We start from the raw sequence: 24,415 nt of genomic DNA on the forward strand, positions 1-24,415 counted from the left end.
CTTTATGCTGCAAAAGCCAGTGAACAAGGGTGTTTACATGCCACAGTACGATGCCTCAGTCCACAGGCAAGGCTGCCCCACAAGTGCCACAAATGCCCCACAACTGGGCATGCGGTTGCAGTGCGTTCGTCAGCCAAAAAGGGGTTAAAACAAGCAGTAAGGAGAGATCACATCGCTTCTTTACTGCCTGTCAGTAGCCTCTGGAGCCCAGTCTGAACGCGAACCGGGCTTCAGAAGCAAGGTTGATGTAGCCTCGTTTACACTGGCGCGACTTGTCATGTGATTTGACAGTTACAAATCGCATGACAAGATGTACCCCATTGCCGGCAACAGAACCGTTCCTATCTCTGCGACTTATGTCACATCGATTATGAAAAAGGTTCCTGCACAACTTTTTACTGATTTCATTGTGACTTGCATAGACTTCTGTTAAATGAAGACGAAATACGCAATGAAATAAGCAGTGCAAATTGCTCTGAACCAGGGCTTAGACGTATGTTTAAATCTACGATCTAAGAATAAGTTCACTTTGAGACAAATGGTACTTATTTTGTTACCCACCACTCTGAATCTAAGTACCCCAGCCACCCCCCACCATCTCCAGATACATACTTACCTGTCATGGCTCACCATAATGTTTAGTGTAAAATTCTCACTGCAATGGCCGCTCCAATGCAATCCATTATCATAGACATCTATAGATACTGTCTCAGGAGTGTCTTTAGCAACGGGGGACAGGCAAATAGAAGCCTATGGGGATTAACTGTGCAGGCACGGCCAACACAGAGGTTTTACAAATGGGTGCAAGTATTGCAATGGGCCACAGAATGGAGGAAGGTAAGCATCCGGGGTGGGGGAGGTACTTTAGGTCAGGAAACAAAGGAGTTAGGTGTACTTTGTCTCAAAGTTTTTTAATATGATGTACAGCTTTTTGGCATGGAGTAGGGGGACCACTGTCAATAAGCTGAGCTTGCATTTTTTGTGCAAGGCCTTCTTAAGGCCCCTTTCACACTTGTGCGACTTGTCCTGTGACTTGGTACTGCAAAGTCACATGACACATCATATCCCATGATTTCACCTGAGTACAATTCATATCCCTGCACTACTTTGGTCTGACTTTGATGCGACTTAAGGTCCATAGACCTCAAGATTACACAGGCATTGCTTCAAGTCCAGTCACAGTTGCGGAAAAGTAATGCGACTTTCAGGTTGCACAAATGTGAAAGGGGCCTTAACAGTAGTAATTAGATACCTGGACTAAATAATAGGCACCTATAGCCGCACATTTTTTTCAGAGCTGCTGAAAAGAACTGAACTTTAAGGAGCTTTAAAGAGCCCAAATATACACCAGAAATTGGAAATTCAAGCTCTGGTCCACCCCCTCTGACAAATACCCATTAATCAATAAATTTAATTGGTATCCTCACTGACCTATGGCGGAGAAGAAGACCAGAGCTTGACCTCTACTTGATATTTGTATTACTGAGTTTCAGGGCTCCTAGGATGTTCTGGAAGACCTGAAGCTACAGCCCCGTACACACAGCCCAAATGTTGGGAGACATCGTCCGTTTCAATAAAAAAACAGCGGACATTTGGCCTGAGTGTATGCCAGCCGGCCGGCTTCTGTCAGACGTGCATGCTGGAAAACCAGCAGTCGACCGGCTCCCAAACAGCGCCAATGGCTGAGAGTGCTGATCGGAATGTTCTGGCGGGGGAATCCCCGTCAGAACACAATAGCTCAGCGGAAGAGATAGCTGTACTAACATCGGACAGCCGCTCTGACTGACTGTTTTTTTTTGTTTACGCCACCTTGTTTGTGTGAATGGAGGAATGTAAATTTGAATGTAAAAAAAAAACAAAACACTTGTTTGGTCCAGCTTGGGTACACCTTACCAATAATAATAAATAGAAGGAAGACGTGGATGTCCGCACACTACCATACAAAAGATCCCTGAACTTTATTATAACAATCCATAGGTAAAAACATCACAGTTCCACAAGGACAGAGGCAAACCATGACGCATTTCATGCTTCTGTATGGTACATCCACTTCTTGCTTCTACTTATCTCAGCTGCAAACCAGACCGGCACCTTCCATGGTGAAGATTTGGGGGAGAGTATAGAGCAGACAGACTTGGAGCGGTGTAATACCCATTTTGAATAATAATGAATAGTTAAATGGCTCCTCATACATGGTAGACCTAGTGATGGCAGATCTAGTATTATCATGTTTATATCGGCCCTCAAAAAACTTGAGGGCGAGTGTGGGGCTGCCTCCGAGGGGGGAGGTGAGCACCGCCGAATCACACAGAGCAGGGATCTCCTGCTGTGACTCAGCATGTATTGGAATTGCCCTGCCGCCGCAGTCAATCGAAGCCCCCCCCTCCTTGACCGGCTCCTATGATAGATGGCACACTGGTCCAATGCTGGAAAACTGGAAGTCTATCATAGGAGTCGGTCCAGGAGGCGGGACTGCATTTAACTGGATTTGAATTGAAATCCATGCTGTGTCACAGCGGGAGATCCCTGCTCTGTGTGATCCGGCTGACTCTCCTCTCTCTAATTCCTGGGCACTGGTGAGGCTGCACTGATAGCCTGCATTGATGGGCACTAATGAGGCTGCACTGATAAAGTTGTTTTTAATATTTATTTTTGTAACTTAATTCTGCATAAAACATTTAACAGTGTCATTTCATGAGATAAATTATGAGGATGTGTTTAGGGGTGGAATTAGGGGAGGGGTTGGGTGGGGCAACTGGTGACGAACAACTGTTAAGGCCTGGCTAGTAGCTCAGGACTTGAAATTTGGAGCCCTGTTTATAACGCAAATGCCTTTATTAAAGTGCCTGGAACATCAGAAATATTTTTCCAGTGTTACAGAGAAGAAGGCATATATACACCAGAATTATTTCCTTTAATTTTTAGGATTATGGCTTACAGCTAGTGAAAACCCAAAATTCAGTATCTCAGAAAATGAGAATATTACATATTGGTCCAATATGTTTTATCAAGTCCAAAGTCAGCGCAGCCCTGTACCAGGAAATTCTAGAGCACTTCATGTTTCCGCCTGCTGATTAGCTTTATGGAGATGCTGATTTCATTTTTCAGCAGGACTTGGCACCTGCCCACACTGCCAAAAGTACCAATACCTTGTTTAATGATCATGGTATCACTGCTTGCAAACTCAGCTGACCTAAACCCCATAGAGAATCTGTTGGGTATTGCCAAGAGGAAGATGAGAGACACCAGATCCAACAATGCAGATGAACTGAAAGCCACCACCAAAGCAACCTGGGCCTTCATATCATCTCAGCAGTGGCACAGGCTGATCTCCTCCATGCCATGCCGCATTGATGCAGTAATTCATGCAAAGGGAGCCCCAACCAAGTATTGAGTGTATACTATAATGAACATGGACATACTTTTCAGTAAGCCAACATTTCTGTATTAAAAATCCTTTTTGTTTTTCTTTTTTTATTGGCCTTATGTAATATTGAAATTTTCTGAGATACGGAATTTTGATAATAATCAAAATTAAAAGAAAGAAATTCTTGAAATATATCAGTGTGTATGTAATGCATCTATATAAAATATATGAGTTCCACTTTTTGAATTACTGAAATAAATTAACTTTTTGATGATATTCTAATTTTATGAGATGCACTTGTATGTATATACATATATGATCGATTCAGAACAACCCTGAGGGTGGAGCTCCTGAAGAAGTTGGTTAGAAACTGCATGTTGTCTGAGGGCCAGAGCTGATTTGCTCCCCCATAAATTTATTTGGGGAAGGAAGATTGTCTCCTGAAATAAAAGAGTTCCTGATCATCCTAGTGCCAGATGCACCATGCTTGCAACAACATTTCTGAGCACTAGCACCAATAAAGGCGGGGGGGGGGGGGTAGTCTCAGTGTGTCAACCTCCTGGTTGGCTGGTGACCTATATGGAAACGGCTGATTCCAAAATGGTGCCAGTGCATCCGGCTCCAAGCAGAAGGCAGCCAGCCATGCCTGCACATAGACACAAGCCAGGGAGAGGCATATGGCACATGAACCCTATACCTTTCTAATGGTGCAACCAACTGGGACCTGAGGATCCCGCACAACAGGAGCACTAACACACAAGGAGCAGAGGTAAGGAACTGACTCAAACTTCACCTTCTCTTGGATATGCATATCCTGCAGGGTCCTTGGGGACTATGCTCTGCCACAGTAGACGACAGCCCTGAACCTTTAAAGCACCCCACCAACTAATTCACAGAGGCAACTGCCGACCAAAATGAAGGCTATGCACAGGAATGGATCCAGTGCCATAGCAGCTTACAGGACTCCATTGTTCTTCCACCGGGATATGCATACTACCCCTCCATAGGGACCACTCCAGAAGACTTCCACTGCCCAGCAGAAAAAGGCAGTTCAATGTAAAAATCCATGTATAAAAGCAAAAAAAAGACTCTCTCAGCAGAAAAGACAGGTCCATCACCTACGGACACTAGCAAAAAACTAGGCAATGCTGGGGAGAGGGAGGGGTTTTGTTGAGTGATCTCAAGCTTTAATATTTGCCATTGTCCCAACCACCTGGTAGAGCATAACCTTATAGTCTAAGAACTAACTCCCCTGTGATGTACGATTATGAAAATATGTAGGCTGCCATTGCTGACTGCCTTCCAAAAATCTAAGACACACAGGGGTTGACTTACTAAAACTGGAAAGTGCAAAATCTGATGCAGCTGTGCATGGTAGCCAATCAGCATCTAAGTTAGGCCCCTTTCACACATACCATCCGTTCAGTTCATCAGTTCAGTTACGTCAAATGTATCAGTTTTCCATCCATTTTTCATCCGTTTTTCGTCAGTTGCCATCCGTTTTCCGTCAGTTGTTATCCGTTTTTCATCAGTTTTTCATCAGTTATCCGTTTTTCATCCGTTGTCGTCCGTTTTTCATCAGTTGTTATCCGTTTTTCATCCGTTGTCGTCTGTTTTCATCAGTTGACATCCATTTTTCATCCATTGTCATCCGTTTTTCGTCCGATCCGTTTTTTTGACGGATGAAAAATAGGGCATTCATCCGTTCAAAAAACGGACATTGACGGAAGCGGATGAAAACGGATGTTAACTGATGATCATCCGTTGTCGTCCGTTTTTACATAGAGATACACTGATGTCCGTTTTTCATCCTTCAACGGATGGATGAAGAACGGACAAACGGACAGCATGTGTGAAAGGGGCCTTAAGCTTGTTCAATTAAGCTTTGACAAAAAAAACCTGGAAGCTGATTGGTTTCTATGCAGAGCTGCGCCAGATTTTGCACTCTCCACTCTTAGTAAATCAACCCAACAGACACAGTACTGGAACAAGCTTGCGGCCACAGTGTTGAATTGTTAAATTTGCATATATAATTTGGAGGAAATATTGCCAACCAAGCTTTGCTGTAACATATAAATAATGAATGTATCTGACCTGTGCGGTTTGGCAGGGACTACTAACTAGTGTTTTCTAATTCACACTTCTGTTTTTAGTCTTTCCCTGCTAGCTTAAATATTACAACAAACACACATATTAATATTAAAATAAATGAATAAGCTAACATTCTTTTGTTTTTATCATATGGTATCCCAGGCTGGATGGAAATTAGCACAAACGTTCCACTGTCTCAGCATTGTTCTTGTCTGGATTAGCTTCAGCAGCACATTGAATGATGTAAAAAAAGATGGTTTTCAATAACGATAATGTCTTGATCACCAAACACAAAAACACCCAGAAAATGAAGAACTAATCAGACTTAGCAGTTTGTTGAAATTAGAGTGTTTTTATTTCTTTTTGGCTTTGTTCCTTTTCTCTTCCTTTAATTTCTTCTTGGACACAGTCGGGGTCTTTGACTTGGAGTACAGGTGGTATCCAATCAATGCTAAGAGTGTGGGCACAATGGCAATGCAGAGCAGGGGCAGCACATCGTCCACCAGGGTCTGCCACTGTGTAGGCTTCTTTAGTGATATTACTTCAGTCTCAAACTGTAGCACAGCATTACCTGCAGATGGGGAGTTAACAGCTTGTTAGCAGGAAATGCAGTATATATAGAATATATACAAGTAAAACATCTTGCTTAGCCAGTTTATTGTTGTTTGTTTTTTCAGTTCAATGCTTAAGCCATTTTAATAATACATATACTGTACAGTACCATCAACAAAGAAAAAGCAATAGAGACTTTGCTTATTCAACCATCTAAAACAATCAGAACAGAAAGACTTCTGAAATATTTTGCATGTTTATCACTCCAACTGAATAGTATGTTTGGCCCTATTTGCAATTTTTGTGTGTTGATCTGCATTGTATTAAGGCAAGCCCATCCATTTTGAATTGGAGCCTCAAGGCATGGGAAAAACAGACTTGCATTACTTTTGGGCAATGCAGCTCACAGAGCATTAAAGCGGAGTTCCGCCTCCCCCTCCAAAAATTAAAAGTCAGCAGCTACACATACTGTAGCTGCTGACTTTTAATATTAGGACACTTACCTGTCCTGGAATCCAGTGATGTCGGCACTGCAGCCGATGTTTCTATCGGCTGTCGAGTGCTGCCGCCACCATTGCCGGTAAGGGAACCCGGCAGTGAAGCCTTGAGGCTTAACGGGCGGGTCCCTGCTGCGCATGCGCGAAGCGTGCTCCGCATTCCTACTGGCTCGGCAGCGGAGGAGGGAGGAGGGGGCCGAGCTTCCGAGGGACCGCGCCGCGGCACCGTATCCTGGAAGTGGGAGAAAGTACCTGTCAAAAACAGGTACCCGTTCCCCACCTCCCCCCTGAAAGGTGCCAAATGTGGGTGGAACTCTGCTTTAACATCGGTAGCTGTTCTTTGTTGTATATGTGGACACCAATCTAGGTTTTCTGAAGTTCATGAAAATTAGGCCTAAAATGCCCAAGAAGGGAATTTCCAATATATTTTAAAATAGATTTTATAGAATTTTCACAAGTAAACTGATTTCTATCACATCCATTGAGGGACACAAGTCCTATACGTTCAGGTTATACTGCAGCCTACAGGATTAAACACTGACAAAAAAAAAATTCCAGCTTACAGGTCATTGTCGTTGGCCTTAGAAATCTGCCTAGCATATCTTTCTTTCCAAATATTATGCTACTATTGCTTTAGTACTACTAATACTACTGCATACAGTACATTCATCTGTTCTGTGCCATATTTGGATCGTATCAGAAATGTAGAATCATTGTTCTCCACACAGTACAAGTTAAAGCACAAGTCCAGGCAACATGTAAAAGCATTCCGTTTACTGTCCCTCCGCACTCTTTGAATTTGTGACAGGAATGATGACAAATCTATTTGTTATAAGAAGCCAGTGTTGGATTTCTTTTACTTTGTTTTTTATTAAAGAAACAGTAGAAATGCTTATACAATTCAAGACAAATTTTGTACAAGTATGCATAAATGGAGAGCGAAGAGTGTGACCAAAAGAAAATATTCTCAGCATGTCAAATTTATGCTTATTACACACAATGAGAAAATCGGACAACAAATACTGTTTACGGAGCGATCGTCCAATAAGCTGATGGTGCAAAAATTTCATGCAAAATTACCCGAAGGGACAAGCACAAACATTTTTCTCATATGAGAACAGTTACAGAATGAACGCTTTTCGTTTAATTTAATAAGTACAGTATTTGTAAAAAATATAGTTAACATTTTAATAACTGTAGTAACCATTTCTGTAACTCTAGTAATTTGTTTTTTTATATGCGACAAGCATACCAAAGAAAAAAACAAACAAAAAACGGACGATTATTTGTCCAATATTCTCATCGAATGTACGAGGCTTTAGGATGTCTTTGTGGTAAGCAGGTTATTCGTGTGGTGGTGGATGCACAGTGTTGGTGATGGAAGTTCATTCGATCACTTTTTATACTTACTTCATCTACAGTTGGATTTCAATTGACTCTTCACTTATTTGGACTTTGAATATATTTAATTTTCCACATATATATTTTTTCACATAAGATTTATTTATTTATTTTGGACTTTCTATGGTGAATTAAATTTCTACTTTTTTGTAATACTCTTCACTTTATACATTACTATTCATTATTATTTATCATCAATTTTTATTATAGAGCAGCTTTTGTTCCTGTATCATTAGAATCACCATGACTTTCAAACTACAGTAATGAGTGTGCCTTGTACATGGGTGTTTACCTTGACGAAGCAGAGAGTAGGCGATTTCCACGCCCTCGCTAATATCCGTTTTATGGCCCTAAAGATGTGAATGATAAGTATGCACTGCCGAGGAGTATTGTGGTCTATTGGTTTATGCAAAAGAGTCTTCCAGAGGTTTTTAAAAACGCAGACTGATATGGAGAACAGTATTGACCATAGTGTATACCCGTATGCATAGTCGCATATCTCCTAGGTCCGAGCATTCAACAAAAACAGGAAGGTGATTAGGAGGGGGGGCACTTAGCAAGTCCAACGGAGGTCCTTCAACTTAACTTTAAAGGAATTTTCTGAGGCTAGTATATTACAGGACAATTTAAAAAAGGCCTCCTACAGTTTGTTCCAGTCTTAAGGGGATAAGTATCAAAATCGCGTTCCCATCTTGAACAATATATTGGAGCTTGGGTATTGGAGTTGGCCAATATGGATTACAGCAGGGAATGTTGGCCTTGGGTCATCAGGGATTGCGTTACATCTAGACTGAAGCACTGTCATGGTCGTGGAGCAGTCATGGTTTTTAGTCAAAGATTCCACCACTAGATGGTGAATTTGGAGGTAACAGAACATTTCAGAGTCTGGTATATCAGTTGCTGAAAAGAACAAAATTCCCCTTGAATTTATAAGGTAGCAGATTGTGGTAAAACTGCAGATGCACCACCAGGGTTTTCCAGCCCAGGAGGGAAAAGAGGACAACTGAATATTTGCAGAAGTGGGGGGTGTGGGGACAGCAGGTGAGCTGAATACTTGACAGAATTCCAAACAGCGAGAGTATTGATCAGTATCAAATTAATGGGCCATACACACTATAAGATTTTCTGAAGACTTTTTCCTTTAGACTTACCAAAACCAGATAATATGAGGTCAAACCTAAACACTTTCAATTTGTATGCAATCTGGCAGGCCCTTGCACTACATAGAAAAGGTAAATCTGAAGGAAATCTAAACACAAAAGTTGGATAGTGTGTATCCAGCTTAAGAGGTTTGCGGCGAAGTGAGGGTATCCAAAGAAGGGAAGAAAGGGAAATAGGATCAGTATCAAGCACATCTATAGGGGTCAATGAGGTGCTACTTTTACCTGCATGCAATTGAGTCAAGGGAGCTATCTGGGCTGCTTTACAGTAATAGGAGACGTTGGGACCCCAAGTCCCCCTCTGATCTTGGGCTTATATAGCAGATGTTAAGAGCTTAGGGAGAAGGGACATCTTTATCGCATGTATGTGACCAATCCAGGAGATGTGGGAATTATCCTAGCTGTCAAACAGGTGTTTAACAGATTTGATGAGAGGATGACAGTTGTTTTCATATAGCAATTGGTAGGTAGAGGTGAAGGTTATGCCCAGGTAGGGAATAGAATGCAACCACTGAAATGGGAATTAAGCCTGTATGAATTTGTACATGGACTTTGATAGAGATACATTTAGCGAGCATGACTTAGCTTGGTTCACATCTAATCCTGACAGAGATGCAAACCTTAGCAAAAAAGAAAACAGACCAGGTAAAGAAGTGTGAAGGGGTGTGTCATACAGCAAAATATCATATGCAAACAGGGCAACCTTATGAGAAATGTCTGCTAAGTCCACCCCATTTATGTCTAGAAAATGGGTGACAAAGGGTACCCCTGGCACATGCCTCGAAAGGTAGGAAACGAGGATGATTCGTAGCATTGGTATTTGACCAACGTAGAGAGAGAGGGCCATATAAAGAGTTCAATCATGCTTAAAGTGATTGTAAAGTCTCTATTTAAAAAAAAAACAAAAAAAAAAACATGTTATACTTACCTCCTCCGTGCAGTTGGTTTTGCACAGAGCAGCCCAGATCCTCCTTCTCTCAGGTTCCTCTTTGCAGCTCCTGGCCCCTCCCTCCTATCAAGTGCCCCCAGAGTAAGCAGCTTGCTATGGGGCACCCGAGCCGAGCTACAGCTCTGTCTGTCTATTCAGACATGGAGCTGGCGTTCTGCCCGCCCCCTCTCTCCCCCGATTGGCTGACTGACTTTGATTTACAGCCGTGGGAGCCAATGGCGCCCCTGCTGTGTCTCAGCCAATCAGGAGGGAGAGTCTCGGACAGCCAAGGGACTCATGGACATCGCTAGACAGAGATCAGGTTTAGGTAAGAATTAGGGGGTGCTGGGGAGGCTGCTACACACAGAAGGTTTTTTATCTTAATGCAAAAAATGCATTAAGCTAAAAAAAACCTTCTGACTTTACAACTCCTTTAAAAGGGCCCTCCCAGGCCTCTGTGGATTTGAGCAGAGCAAAGGTAAGACCATGAAAGTCTTGCAGAAATCCAAAGAAAACAGCACCATCTGTTGTCATCGTTGCTTTGCAATATAGGTAAGAAGGATCGCCCATCAAATACAGCCAATGGGGGACAAAACTGACTTGGTTCTTGTGCCCCAGTTTATATAGGACCTTATTCACATGTTTAGCAAGAAGTCTGGCCAATATTTTTAAGTCTACATTTTTTAGTGCTGTGTTTCACAGGAGTTTTGTGAAAGGAGTTCCACTTGGCTCCTTCAGGATTATACTGATGCTTTTTTTAAGCTCCACTTGAAAGAAGCCATGGTTTCTAGATCCTGCACTGGCAAGGGCTTACAATACTAAAACATAATATTTTTATATATTTGACACCGTTATGCAGGCAATACACAAGCCAACTTCCAACTGAATTTTCTTTCGAACTAATGATGTCACCAATGATTTCGAAAATTCCACCAACCAAGCCTTTCAATTTCACCACCTGTTGCTACAGAAAAGAGTTTTCGTGGCTGAAATCTTCGTTTCTTTCCGGGAAATTTCTTTTCTTGTGCTCATGTGCATTTATTTTTAGATTCTAATTCTCACACAATTCTCCCTTCATTAATTAGACATTTGTTTGTTTTTCAAAAAATTTCAAACATGCCTGATCCCTCAAATTTGTTGGACGCATGAAACTTGGCTGTTGCTGAAGCCCGCTAATGGTGCAAAATTCAAACGAAAATTCTTAGATAAGATTTTCAAAAGAAAATTCTTTCGAAATTCGACCCATGTATGGCCTGCCTTATGCTGGCCATACACTATACAAAAAATCGGCTGAAATTCGGTCATTTGGACAGTTCATTTGTTTTTTGGACATGACATTTTTGAGCGGAAAAAAAACGAAGGACAAGCTTGGAAATTTTCTGCCAAACGAACGATAAACTGAAAAGCAAAGGTGTTTCTCGTCCGAACTGTTTGCACTAAGTATATGTGACAAAAAAAACAAAAAACTGATTATTTTATGTTCATTGAACGATTAATGGTCATTATATGATGACACCATTGTTTGCTCTCTCGGCCGAGTGTTCGTTTTTCAAAAATTAGTTTGAACGATTTTTCGTTAGTGTATAACCAGCATTAGTGTGCTAAAAAGCGATAATTATGAACAATGCAAGAGGAGCTGGAAACAACAAAATTGGCAGGTGTACGGGAAAAGAGTCAGGAACTATGGCTGGAAGGTCTCACTATTAGAGTATGGACACACAATAGGCCATGGGGCTGACTAACACTTTTTTTATATCACTTCCCCGCTGACTAAGTCCTGCCCACAATAGGACGTAACGCATACGGGGAAACCACGTGACCCGTGGCCATCTTGGTACACCAACTATGCTGAAGTACACCTGATCAGCTGTGTGTGTTTTGCCTGTTATACGCTGCCCAAATGTAAGTGTATTACTTTTTAGTCCTTTTAATAAAATTTTAAAAATGGAGAGCACTAGATGTCTGCTTCCTTTTTATACTTATATGTACCGTGGAGGAGGTCAAGAAGCAGCCATTTAGAGGTATAGAAGACTGGAACTATAGTGTTCATATATGCCATTTGACCCTGCAGGGTCTGGGTCTGAAAGTGAGAGCATAAGTATTCCGTGGTGATGGGATCATGATAGGAGCACTTTGGTCATCACATTGCATGGACTACTATCACTCTGATTGCACTCTGGGGAATCCTTCTTTTACCTGATCTTAAATCAATATTGAGAGAAGTCTGCTCTGTCAATTGGTTTTGTAGACTGATATAGATTTGATTTTACTTTATTTGGCATGCGTGGCTTAATGATCAATTTATATTGATCTATTCATTTCTATGTACTTATCTTATACCCATTATTCCATGATTTATGTGGAAATTGTTCTATCATGATTGCGCTGTACTTGTGTGTATAATACTTGGTAGAATAACAAAAAAATGTGGTTTGAAATCAAGCTAGGGTAGTGAAAATAAGCAGCTACCACATCAACTGATATAAGTTGTAAGTACGCAAAATGTAAAAAAGTGCAGAGCTAAATATATAAATATATATAAATAATATGAAAAATGCAAATCAAACATATACAAGCAAACAAAAAATGTAGTGGTGCACCGAAATGAAAATATTAGTGTCGAAACCAAAAATTCAGGATGTACTTGGCCTGAAACCGACGTTTTAAAAAATATATATATATATTTTTTTTTTATAAAGAATTGTATTATATTCGACTTTATAATTAATATCATGAAATTAAACGAATATGCATTTTTTGTCGGCCATTATCAGCACTTTTTGAAGCAGTGTTAAAAATCCTGCTTGCTGCATTTTTTGTGCATATTTGGCAAATTCGCAACAAAACCACACCTCCCCATTGAAATGCATTGAAAATGCAGCAAGAACGCATCACAAATGTATCTGTGTTGCGTTTGTTATGCATTTTTTTTGTCACATGACCTATGAAAAACACTATAAGCTAAGTAAAATCACTGCAAAATCGCATCATCGTCGTGGCAAAATCGTTGCCTTTTCAGCAGCCATTATCTACACTTTTTTTTCTTTCGGCACAACCCTAAAAACCCTATTTTCGCCCGCTAATTTTGGGCTGCCGAAATTTTCGTGTATCACCAAAAAAAAAAAGGAAGGTTGTGCAGTGTCCAATTCGATGGAGACTAAATGTAATAATTCAAACTGTAAGAAAGTATAAATAGAAGTAAACACTTTGAAAGAGAGTAAGGCCACATCCACATAAATCCATGCTGAAAGGTAGAATGGCAACACTGCTTCCATACACCTTCACCATCCACTCAAAATATGCTTACCCAATGGGACTGACTTCCAAATTATAAGAAATCAGAATGCACCTGTATCACAGAAAAACGAGTGGCTCCACGGCAGCAAGGGATCGATGCGCTCTAATACCACTCACTCCAAGATCATACTCGTGGCTGACCGTCGAGTTCTCTCCATCAGACCAGGGTCAACCATGTTTAGTTCTTGTACAGTCGATACACTCAACTTGCCCGCTCATCAGTGTCTGATTACAAGGCCACCAACTGCCCAAGAGGAGAACCCATTGAAGACACCTTTGCTCCTACTTCAAGGCGACTGACCCCCCAGCTCGGTTTGTTGTCCCCTTGGGATGCGTGTAGATGTTGGTGCAGGCAATGTCTTCAAGTAGAGCTGCGGTCTTACCATGGGAGCACACGCGAACGAGTGGCTATGGCAGCGCTCCATAGGCAAAGGTGCCACCCTCCTTTATCTGTAGGTTTATAGTAGGTTTCTGTGTTTGTGACCCAGGAACAGAAACCTTTGTTTATGTGATACAGGCGCATTCTGACTTCTTATATCTTGGAAGTCAATCCCATTTGGTAAGCGTATTTTGAGTGGATGGTGAAGGTGCATAAAAGCGGTGTTCCCATTATACCTTTCAGCATGGATTTATGTTGATGTGACCTTATAAAGTGTTTCACTTCCTTTTATACTGAATTACAGTTTGAATTAGTACATTTGGACTCCATTGATTGGATACTGCACAACCCTTGTTTTGCTTGTTTGCTTGTATGTGTTTGATTTGCATTGCTCATACTTGGATATTTAGCACTGCACTTTTTTGCACTTGGTAGAATAACCCTTCAATTGTCTTATACCAAAAGTCTAAAGCCCCGTACACACGCACCGATTGTCGGCCGAACGATCGGCCGTCTTTTGTCCAGTGCTGTCGTGTTGGTTGAAAAGTGCTCAAGACTGCACACAAATTTTGTCGGCCAACAACAACCAACTTCAGAAGTGATGTCATGTGATGGTTAACTTTCCGTGTGCTTTTTCTTCTCTGAGCATGCCCAGTCTTGCTCATCTGGCTTTTGTCGGCCGAAATCTGTACTGACTGACGAACAATCGGCCGTTCTGGTGACGGGCAACAAAAATTTTATAGCATGCAGACCAGATTTTGTTCGGCCGAAAAGTCGCAGTCGGTTGTCGGAAGCATCATACTAACAAGCCGACAATCGGCCGATCGGACGTTGGCCGAACATTTACGGGCGACAATCGGTACGTGTGTACGGGGCTTAACAGTTTGCTCTGACTGAGAAAAGAATAATAATAAAAAAAAGGTCTTTAACCGACTTGTATTTTATTGCTTTCTCTTGTTCCTTTTAAGCCCCTCAGTATTGCTTTATAGAATATATTATACTGTAAACACAAAAAGGACAGGCTATGCTTTGCTTCAGCTAGCAGATGAAGATGTTAGGTTGGTTTGTATTCTGTTGACCCACTAGCTCATGATGGACAGCCCAAAATGAAGTGCAATTTGTGGAGCCCAAATCCCATGGTCCAATGCAGCGAGTAAGCGGGACATGTTTTAATCTAACAAGTGTGCACAGACCCAGCTGAGATTTGTTTCTTCATTTTATAGAAAGGCTTTAATTGCTTTTTGAGAATTGTTTTGGTGCATTATGTTTATCCTGCACTGAAAAAAACTAAACAGCACTATTGGAAAGAATTAGAAGCAATCAGAAATTACCTGGTATAGAAGGGGGGTATCCTCTTTTTCCATATGCCAAACTAGGTGGGATAACCACTTTGCGCTTTTCTCTGAAGACAAAATAAATACAGGATTATCAAGATGGCAAGTCAATAAATCAGCCTAAAAAAAGGCAGTGTGACAGCGAACTACCCCACTGTGGCATTGTTAGAAAAGGAACATGTTCAGAGCATTAACTCAGGAGAAAATTGTATCCTGCTACAATACACAGGGAAAGTAAATGGAAAAGTATCATGGGTGATGGATGGGGTCTGTCCCCCAGGAGCTGGCAGCAGGTGGTTTTATGTATTTAATTTGTGAAAATCAAATAATTTCCCTTGCCCAGCAGTTATCTACCACAGAAAAAATTAAGAAGGAAAATTGCACAGTACTTCCAGTCTTCACTCTCCAGTAAGCATTTAATCATTTTATTTAGCACTGACATACACTGTAAAATTTTACATAGCAATATTTACACCATCCCCTGTCGTTAAGAGCTTACAAAGGAATACCCCTACAACACATACGGAATACCCTGGTTTGAGTCCAATTAAAGTCAATTTCTGTAACTGTCATGATCTGCATTAATATACTTCTGTCACAACATACAACAGTATAATTTTTCATTAAAAAGCAGTCCTTGAGCTTCAGGCAGGTGCCTTTGTCTAGACTCAGGTGATGTCTGCCTGCTGCAGGTAGGAAGAAGCATTTCCTCTGTCCCTTCTTCCTGGTGATCAGACCTGCAACACTGTAACTATGTAGTAAGTCACGAGGCAGGGGCTGATCTACAGTATCTCACAAAAGTGAGTACACCCCACACAATTTTGTAAATATTTTATTATATCTTTATATGTGACAACACTGAAGAAATTACGCTTTGCTACAATGTAAAGTAGTGAGTGTACAGCTTGTATAACAGTGTAAATTTACTGTCCCCTCAAAATAACTCAATACACAGCCATTAATGTCTAAACCGCTGGCAACAAAAGTGAGTACACCATTAAGTAAAAATGTCCAAAATGGGTCCCATTAGCCGTTTTCCCTCCCCGACGTCATGTAACTCGTTAGTGTTACAAGGTCTCAGGTGTGAATGGGAAGCAGGTGTGTTAAATTTGCTGTTATCGCTCTTATTCTCTCATACTGGTCACTGGAAGTTCAACATGGCACCTCATGGCAAAGAACTGTCTGAGGATCTAAAAAAAAAAAAAAGAATTGTTGCTCTACATAAAGATGGCCTAGGCTATAAGAAAATTGCCAAGACCCTGAAACTGAGCTACAGCATGGTACCCAAGACCATACAGCAGTTTAACAGGACAGGTTCCACTCAGACCAGGCCAACCAAAGAAGTTGAATGCACATGCTCAGCATCATATCCAGAGGTTGTCTTTGAGAAATAAACGTATGAGTGCTGCCAGCATTGCTGCAGAGGTTGAAGGGGTGGGGGGTCAGCCTGTCAGTGCTCAGACCATACGCTGCACACTGCATCAAATTGGTCTGCATGGCTGTCATCCCAGAAGGAAGCCTCTTTTAAAGATGATGCACAAGAAAGCACGCAAGCAGTTTGCTGAAGACAAGCAGACTAAGAACATAGATTACTTGAACCATGTCCTGTGGTCTGATGAGACCAAGATAAACGTATTTGGTTCACATGGTGTCAAGCGGCTGATGGCAACCAGGAGAGTAGTACAAAGACAAGTGTGTCTTGCATTTAGTCAAGCATGGTAGAGGGAGTGTAATGGTCTGGGGCTGCCACACTGGGGAGCTACAGTTCATTGAGGGAACCATGAATGCAAACATGTACTGTGACATACTAAAGCACAGCATGATCCCCTCCCTTCGGAGACTGGGCTGCAGGGCAGTATTCCAACAGAACGACCCAAACACACCTCCAAGACAACCACTGCCTTGCTAAAGAAGCTGAGGGTAAAGGCGATGGACTGGCCAATCATGTCTCCAGACCTAAACCCTATTGAGCATCTGTGGGGCATTCTCAAACTGAAGGTGGAGGAGCACAACTCCACCAGCTCCATGATGTCATCATGGAGGAGAGGAAGAGGATTCCAGTGGCAATTTGTGAAGCTCTGGTGAACTCCATGCTAAAGAGGGTTAAGGCAGTGCTGGAAAATAATAGTGGCCACAGAAAATATTGACACTTTGGGCCCAATTTGGACAATGTCACTTAGGGGTGTACTCACTTTTGTTGCCAGCGGTTTAGACATTAATGGCTGTGTTAAGTTATTTTGAGGGGATGGCAAATTGACACTGTTATACAAGCTGTACACTCACTACTTTACATTGTAACAAAGTGTAATTTCTTCAGTGTTGTCACATGAAAATATATAATAAAATATTTACAAAAATGTGAAGGGTGTACTCACTTTTGTGAGATACTGTATGTCAGACATTGGTTAACACAGGTGAACAACTGCTGATGTACTAGAATTTACATGAATAGGTCATTTCTGAGGCAGCATTTCAGTCTAGAAAGTAGATTCTGAGTTTGGATACTGCCTGAGCAAAGATATCACTGTTTTAGAGAATCAGAGAGAGGCATTGTCTGCCGGTGTACTGTAATCTTGGTGACAAGTAATAAAATCTGATCCTCCCCAATACTGTATTGCTGGTACTATACCCCAGCTCATTTGGCAAGCATTCTTCCACAGTACTCTCCATTATGCTATCGTGGTTGTGCCCAAACAGGCATGATGGCACACATTTGGTGGATATGTCCAAGGGTGCACAGACTGTGGATCAGGGATTATGCGTTACTAGGTACACTACTTTACTCCAGTTTAAAAAAAAAACCCATATGAGGTTCTACTTCATAAACCAATCGACTCTCCCTTCTGTTCAGAATGACAATTGGCTGCCCACCTCTTTACAGCTACTAAATTAACAATCGCCAGGGCTTGGAAAACTTCTATCCATAGTTTTGGAGGTAGTAAAACACTGCACGAATGACATTAGGATTAATGAAAAGTTGACAGCCATCTTGGTAGAATCTCAGGATAAGTTCCTCCAGACCTGGTGCCCCTGGATTGATTATGCCCATTCATCTAGATTTGATCTCTTTCTTTTACATATCTGATCACATGCTCCCCAGGGATCTCTCTTTCTCCCTCCCCCCTTTTTTTGCTGACTTTCCTTCCCTTCCCATCCTTTTTTATTTATTTCAGCGATCGTTCGGAGCAGGGCCGGACTGGCCTACCGGGATACCGGGAAATTTCCCGGTGGGCCGCCGGCCCTGGGGCCGCTTTAAGATCGTGGCCGCTTTAAGACGCGGCCGCTATTGGTTACCGCGCCGTGGCCGCTATTGGTTGCCGCGCCGCGGCCGCTATTAGTTAACGCGCCGCGGCCGCGCTGTGATGGCCGCTGCAGCCCTGTCTTTCCTACGTCAGCCGCTATGAGCGGCATGACGTCACACATGGCGCCGGCGGGAGCGGCTGCGCGGAGCCGGCGGTGGATTATGGACTGTCACTGCTCCGAGAGTAGCCAACACACAGTACACAGTCAGTGTACTACACAGAAGCCAGCAGCATGATTTCACCTTGGGGAATCGAGTCCGACTGACCACCAAGTTAGTAAGAAAAACCAGCAGTGCAATTAGTGATCCCATCCTCCAACCTCCACCAGTCCAGACAACCACCCACCACTGCCCCCTGCTGATCTCACCACCCCCACAGACAGATCTTATTCCTGATAGGATGGGGGGGGGGAGCAGTGGCGGTGGGGAGGATGGCACCCCCCCCCATCACCACTGCCACTAATTTCCCCTCACCACTATAGCTTCCACTGATCTCACCACCACTACTGATCCCCCCCACCACCCCTGCCACTGATCCCACCACCCCTGCCACTGATCCCATTCCCCCTCACCACCACCGCTGCCACCGATCGCACCCCCCTCATCACCACCACCACCACTGCCACCAACCCCACCCCCCTCATCACCACCACCGCTGCCACCAACCCCACCCCCCTTATCAACACCACCGCTGCCACCAACCCCACCCCCCTTATCACCACCACCGCTGCCACCGACCCCACCCCCCTCATCACCGCCACCGACCCCACCCCCTCATCACCACCACCGCTGCCACGGATCGCACCCCCTCATCACCACCACCGCTGCCACCGATCGCACCCCCCTCATCACCACCACCACTGCCACCAACCCCACCCCCCTCATCACCACCACCGCTGCCACCAACCCCACCCCCCTCATCACCACCACCGCTGCCACCAACCCCACCCCCCTCATCACCACCACCGCTGCCACCGACCCCACCCCCCTCATCACCGCCACCGACCCCACCCCCTCATCACCACCACCGCTGCCACCGATCGCACCCCCCTCATCACCACCACCGCTGCCACCAACCCCACCCCCCTCATCACCACCACCGCTGCCACCAACCCCAACCCCCTCATCACCACCACCGCCACCAACCCCACCCCCCTCATCACCGCCACCGACCCCACCCCCTCATCACCACCACCGCTGCCACCGATCGCACCCCCTCATCACCACCACCGCTGCCACCGATCGCACCCCCCTCATCACCACCACCACTGCCACCGACCCCACCCCCCTCATCACTGCCATCGATCCCACCCCCCTCATCACCACCACCGCTGCCACCGATCCCACCCCCCTCATCACCACCACTGATGCCACCGATCGCACCCCCTCATCACCACCACCGCTGCCACCGATCCCATCCCCCTCATCACCACCACCGATGCCACCGATCCCACCCCCCTCATCACCACCACCCCTGCTGCCACCGATCCCGACCGCCCCCTCACCATCACCGCTGCCACTGATCCCACCCCCCTCACCACCACCACTGCCACGATCCCACCCCCCTCACTATCACCACTGCTTCCACTGATTCCACAACCCTCACCATCACCCCTGCTGCCACTCATCCCACCCCCCTCATCATGTCTGCAACCTCTGACATCTCCTGTACTATGTCTGCAACCTCTGACATCTCCTGTACTATGTCTGCAACCTCTGACATCTCCTGTACCATGTCTGCAACCTCTGACATCTCCTGTACCATGTCCGCTCAGCCTCTGACATCTCCTGTACCATGTCCGCCCAGCCTCTGACATCTCCTGTACCATGTCCGCCCAGCCTCTGACATCTCCTGTACCATGTCCGCCCAGCCTCTGACATCTCCTGTACCATGTCCGCCCAGCCTCTGACATCTCCTGTACCATGTCCGCCCAGCCTCTGACATCTCCTGTACCATGTCCGCCCAGCCTCTGACATCTCCTGTACCATGTCCGCACAGCCTCTGACATCTCCTGTACCATGTCCACACAGCCTCTGACATCTCCTGTACCATGTCCACACAGCCTCTGACATCTCCTGTACCATGTCCACACAGCCTCTGACATCTCCTGTACCATGTCCACACAGCCTCTGACATCTCCTGTACCATGTCCGCACAGCCCCTGACATCTCCTGTACCATGTCCGCACAGCCTCTGACACCTCCTGTACCATGTCCGCACAGCCTCTGACCTCTCCTGTACCATGTCCGCACAGCCTAAGACATCTCCTGTACCATATCCGCACAGCCCCTGACATCTCCTGTACCATGTCCGCACAGCCTCTGACATCTCCTGTACCATGTCTGCAACCTCTGACATCTCCTGTACCATGTCTGCAACCTCTGACATCTCCTGTACCATGTCTGCAACCTCTGACATCTCCTGTACCATGTCCGCACAGCCTATGACCATCTCTTGTCTTTTATCATGTCTGCAGTCTCTGAGGGGGAGTCTGGAGAGGAGACGGGAGTGGGAGTGCCCCCGGGATGGGGGTCACGGGAGAAGTCAAATGTCTGTGGACTGTGGACTGTGGAGAGAAGACTATAGGATAAACCCAGAGCCAACAAGCTGGAGCCAACTGACTGAGCCCTGCACGGTCCCCCTGAGAGGAGGTCAGTGACACTTCCGCCAGACCAGACTGAGTGGGGGTCAGTGATGTAAGGGGGAAATGAATACAGTAATGTAAGGGGGGGCATTGATATAAAGGCCCCCCTTATATCAGTAACCCCCCCTTCTATCTGCAGAAGGTGGTCTATGGTCACATTTCCAGAGTTCCTGGGGTTCCCCTTTACATCAGAGTCTGCAGAATTCCTCATTACAGTGCAAGGGGGAACTCTGCGGACCCTCATGTAAAGGCAAACTTTGATTATTTTTTATTCTGGTAATATATCACCATCGCAATAAGTGGACTGTTCTTGATAATTGCTCCACTTTTAACTGGAATTTGCTCGTATGTATGTATATATGTATATAAACCCTATGTGATTTCATATCTGTCTTATCTACATATAATACACACTTCACATGTGCTTTAAAATGCATGGTTTTCCCTTTTATAATCAAAAAAATGACGCTGTGCTGTTGGGCCGGTATTAAAATGCTATGGGGCTGGTATGAAATTATTTCCAGGGCTGGTTTTTATTCCCAGTCCGGCCCTGGTTCGGAGAGCATCATGGGAAATGGTGAACCTTGGCACCCTAGATGTTTTGGAACTACATTTCCCATGATGTCCAACCAGAGTGCATGAGCATCATAGGAAATGTAGTTCCAAAGCATCTGGGATGCCAAGGTCTCACCATCACTGGCCTATGTAAACAAGGCAGATTGCTGTTCTGCTAGTAAGAAAGACAGATCTTGTGTTTCTGCTAGGCAGGAACACGTATCTCTGTCTTTCTTCAGTTAAGCCCCCCCCCCCCCACACACACAGACATAGTAAGAAAGCACTCCCAGGGAACACAGTTAACCCTTTAATCGCCCCTGTTAACCCCTTCCCTGTCAGTGTTATTTATACAGTGACAGTGCATTTTTTTTTAGCACTGATCACTGTATTAGTTTCACTGGTCCCCAAAAAGTGTCACTTAGGGGGAAATTTACTAAAATTGGAGCATGCAAAACCTGGTGCAGCTCTGCATAGAAACCAATCAGCTTCCAGGTTTTTTTGCTAAAGCTTAATTAAACAAGCTGAAGTTATAGGCTGATTGGCTACCATACACAGCTGCACCAAATTCTGAGTGTTCCAGTTTTAGTAAATCTCCCCCTTAGTGTCAGATTTGTCCGCCGCAATGTCGTAGTCCCGCTTTCAATTGCTGATCGCTGCCATTACTAGTAAAAACAATCAAAAAAATAAAAAGTTCATAAATGTATCCCATATTTTGTAGACACTACAACTTTTGCGCAAACCAATCAATATATGCTTATTAGGATTTTTTTTTACCAAAAACGTGTAGCAGAATACATGGCCTCAATTGATGAAGAAATTAGATTTTTTAAATTTTTTTTATTGCATGTGTTTTATAGCAGAAAGTAAAAAATATTTTCTAAATTGTCTGTCTTTTTTTGTCTATAGTGCAAAAAATAAAAACCACAGCGGTGATCAAATGCCACCAAAAGAAAGCTCTATTTGTGGGGGAAAAAAGGACATTCATTTTTAATTGGGTACAGCATGCAATTGTCAGTTAAAGCAATGCAGTTGCAAAAAATGGCGTGGTCAGGAAGAGGGTAAAACCTTCCAGAGCTGAAGTGGTTAATTTTCATGTTTGTTCCCTAAATATGTTTACATATACATTATATTTTGTTGTACCATCTTTAGTTATGTCCTTGATATCTCATTCAGTAGATGTGTGTTTTCTACTACTTGGAATGTTGACATGGCCTCTGTTGGCTTTTTTTGTATGTACAGTTTGCGCTCTGTCAATAAAACATTTGGAAAAGAAAAACTGATCTTCCCCATTAACAGACATCAAACAACCACATGCCTAGGTTGTTGACCATGTGATCAGCAATGGAGGAAGTCCTAAACACTATTTTTACTGGGGAATATGTTTCAGCCCTTAAATTACTTTTTATTTATCAAGCAAGCAAAGCATGGCCATTGACATCGCTTAGGGACACCAGGGCTGCTGAAGATTAAAGACGGCCTGATGTGCAGTGTCAACAGTAGGTTAGATATGTATTAGCTGCTCTAGGTTTGCTCTACAAAAACCTGTATTGCTAGGAATACAAAATCTACCCCTGAAGAAGTCACATGTCATGACGTAACGCGTAGGGCATCCCGGATCAGAAGTGATGTGATCAACAGATGCTGAGTATTGTGACTGCTTTATTGCACTATTATTACTGGCTTGATGTAAGAGTTATTTTAATTCAATAAATTGGTGTTATTTTAATACCATACTATGGGAGGCAATTTATGCTTCGTGCTAACATGCTGATGAGCGCAACTATCGGCACCCTAAAGAGACCAGCACCCCAGGTTTGAAAATGTTCATGTGGGTGGATTAGGAGAACGTTTTGAATCAAGGATTACTACATCATCTATTGAGTTTTGATTATAAGGCGTATTTAAACATTGATGAGGTGAGAGTTCTGTGAGCACGGAGGTGTTTAACAGAGGTGGAAGCACACCATATGGTTTCACATTATCACATGTGGATTTACTCATATCAAGGAAGCAGACTATCACAATTGAAGATTATTGATTTGTCACTTTTTATACATAGCCACAATTCTTTGGCATTATCTTTGGCTGTGGACGTTATCACTTTATTTGAGTATTGTACAGATGTGTGTACATATGTTTTATCACTTTGGATAACCATCACAGATGAAATATTTTTATGACACTTTATAGTAAGTGCAACTTCATCAACATAACTTGGTTACTTTACTGTGGGAACATATTAGGAGTTGCAGCAACTACTCTAATATCATTTACACTTTGTATGCACAATATTTTACACACAGGTAGAGCAGAGGTATTTTTTGTCTATTTAATATAAAAGGCAGCCATTTGTGACCTATATTTCTGAAAACACTAGTTGCCTAGCCTTAATGCTGATCCATTGGCTTCAATTACTTTCTCCGGCCTGGAACAAGTAGGCAGATCAGGCATCCTAACTTCAATCGATACATGCTTGTTCAGGGCAGTAACTTCACACGGGTGGTGGATCGCTTTTCAGGGAGTGGCATTATGATTATTATACAGGATTTATATAGCGCCAAGAGTTTATGCAGTGCTTTACAACATGAAGGCAGACAGTACAATTACAATACAATTTAATACAGTAGGAACCAGAGGGCCCTGCTTGTTAGAGTTTACAATCTAGGAGGGAGGGTCAAGAGATACAAAAGGAAATAACTGTGGGGGAGTGGGTGATAGAAAAAATAAATATGCAGTTGTTAGGTGGGGGAAGGATAGACCTTTATGAAGAGATGAGTTTCCAGGGATTGTCTAAAAGGGGACAGAGTAGGAGATAGTCAGACAGATTGGGTTAGAGAATTCCAGAGGATGGCAGAGGCTCTGGAGAAGTCCTGGATGCGAGCATGGGAGGAGGTGAGATAGAGAGCAG

General features: G+C 43.5%; 1 protein-coding gene across 1 annotated transcript in view; it reads right to left on the minus strand.

Annotated features, from left to right (window-relative positions):
• Window positions 1-5,790: 5,790 nt before the first annotated feature.
• FKBP11 (FKBP prolyl isomerase 11) overlaps window positions 5,791-24,415 on the minus strand; it is a 106,146-nt gene continuing 87,521 nt past the window's right edge. Inside the window, exons 5-6 of the mRNA XM_082245106.1 lie at window positions 15,004-15,074; window positions 5,791-6,029 (exon numbers count right to left, since the gene is read on the minus strand). Of these exons, the coding sequence (XP_082101232.1) occupies window positions 5,812-6,029; window positions 15,004-15,074 (289 nt within the window). The 3' untranslated portion in view covers window positions 5,791-5,811. The remainder of the gene's footprint in view (window positions 6,030-15,003; window positions 15,075-24,415) is intronic.

This window comes from Pelophylax lessonae (assembly GCF_965119305.1).
Source record: "Pelophylax lessonae genome assembly, chromosome: 2".
NCBI lineage: Eukaryota > Metazoa > Chordata > Amphibia > Anura > Ranidae > Pelophylax > Pelophylax lessonae.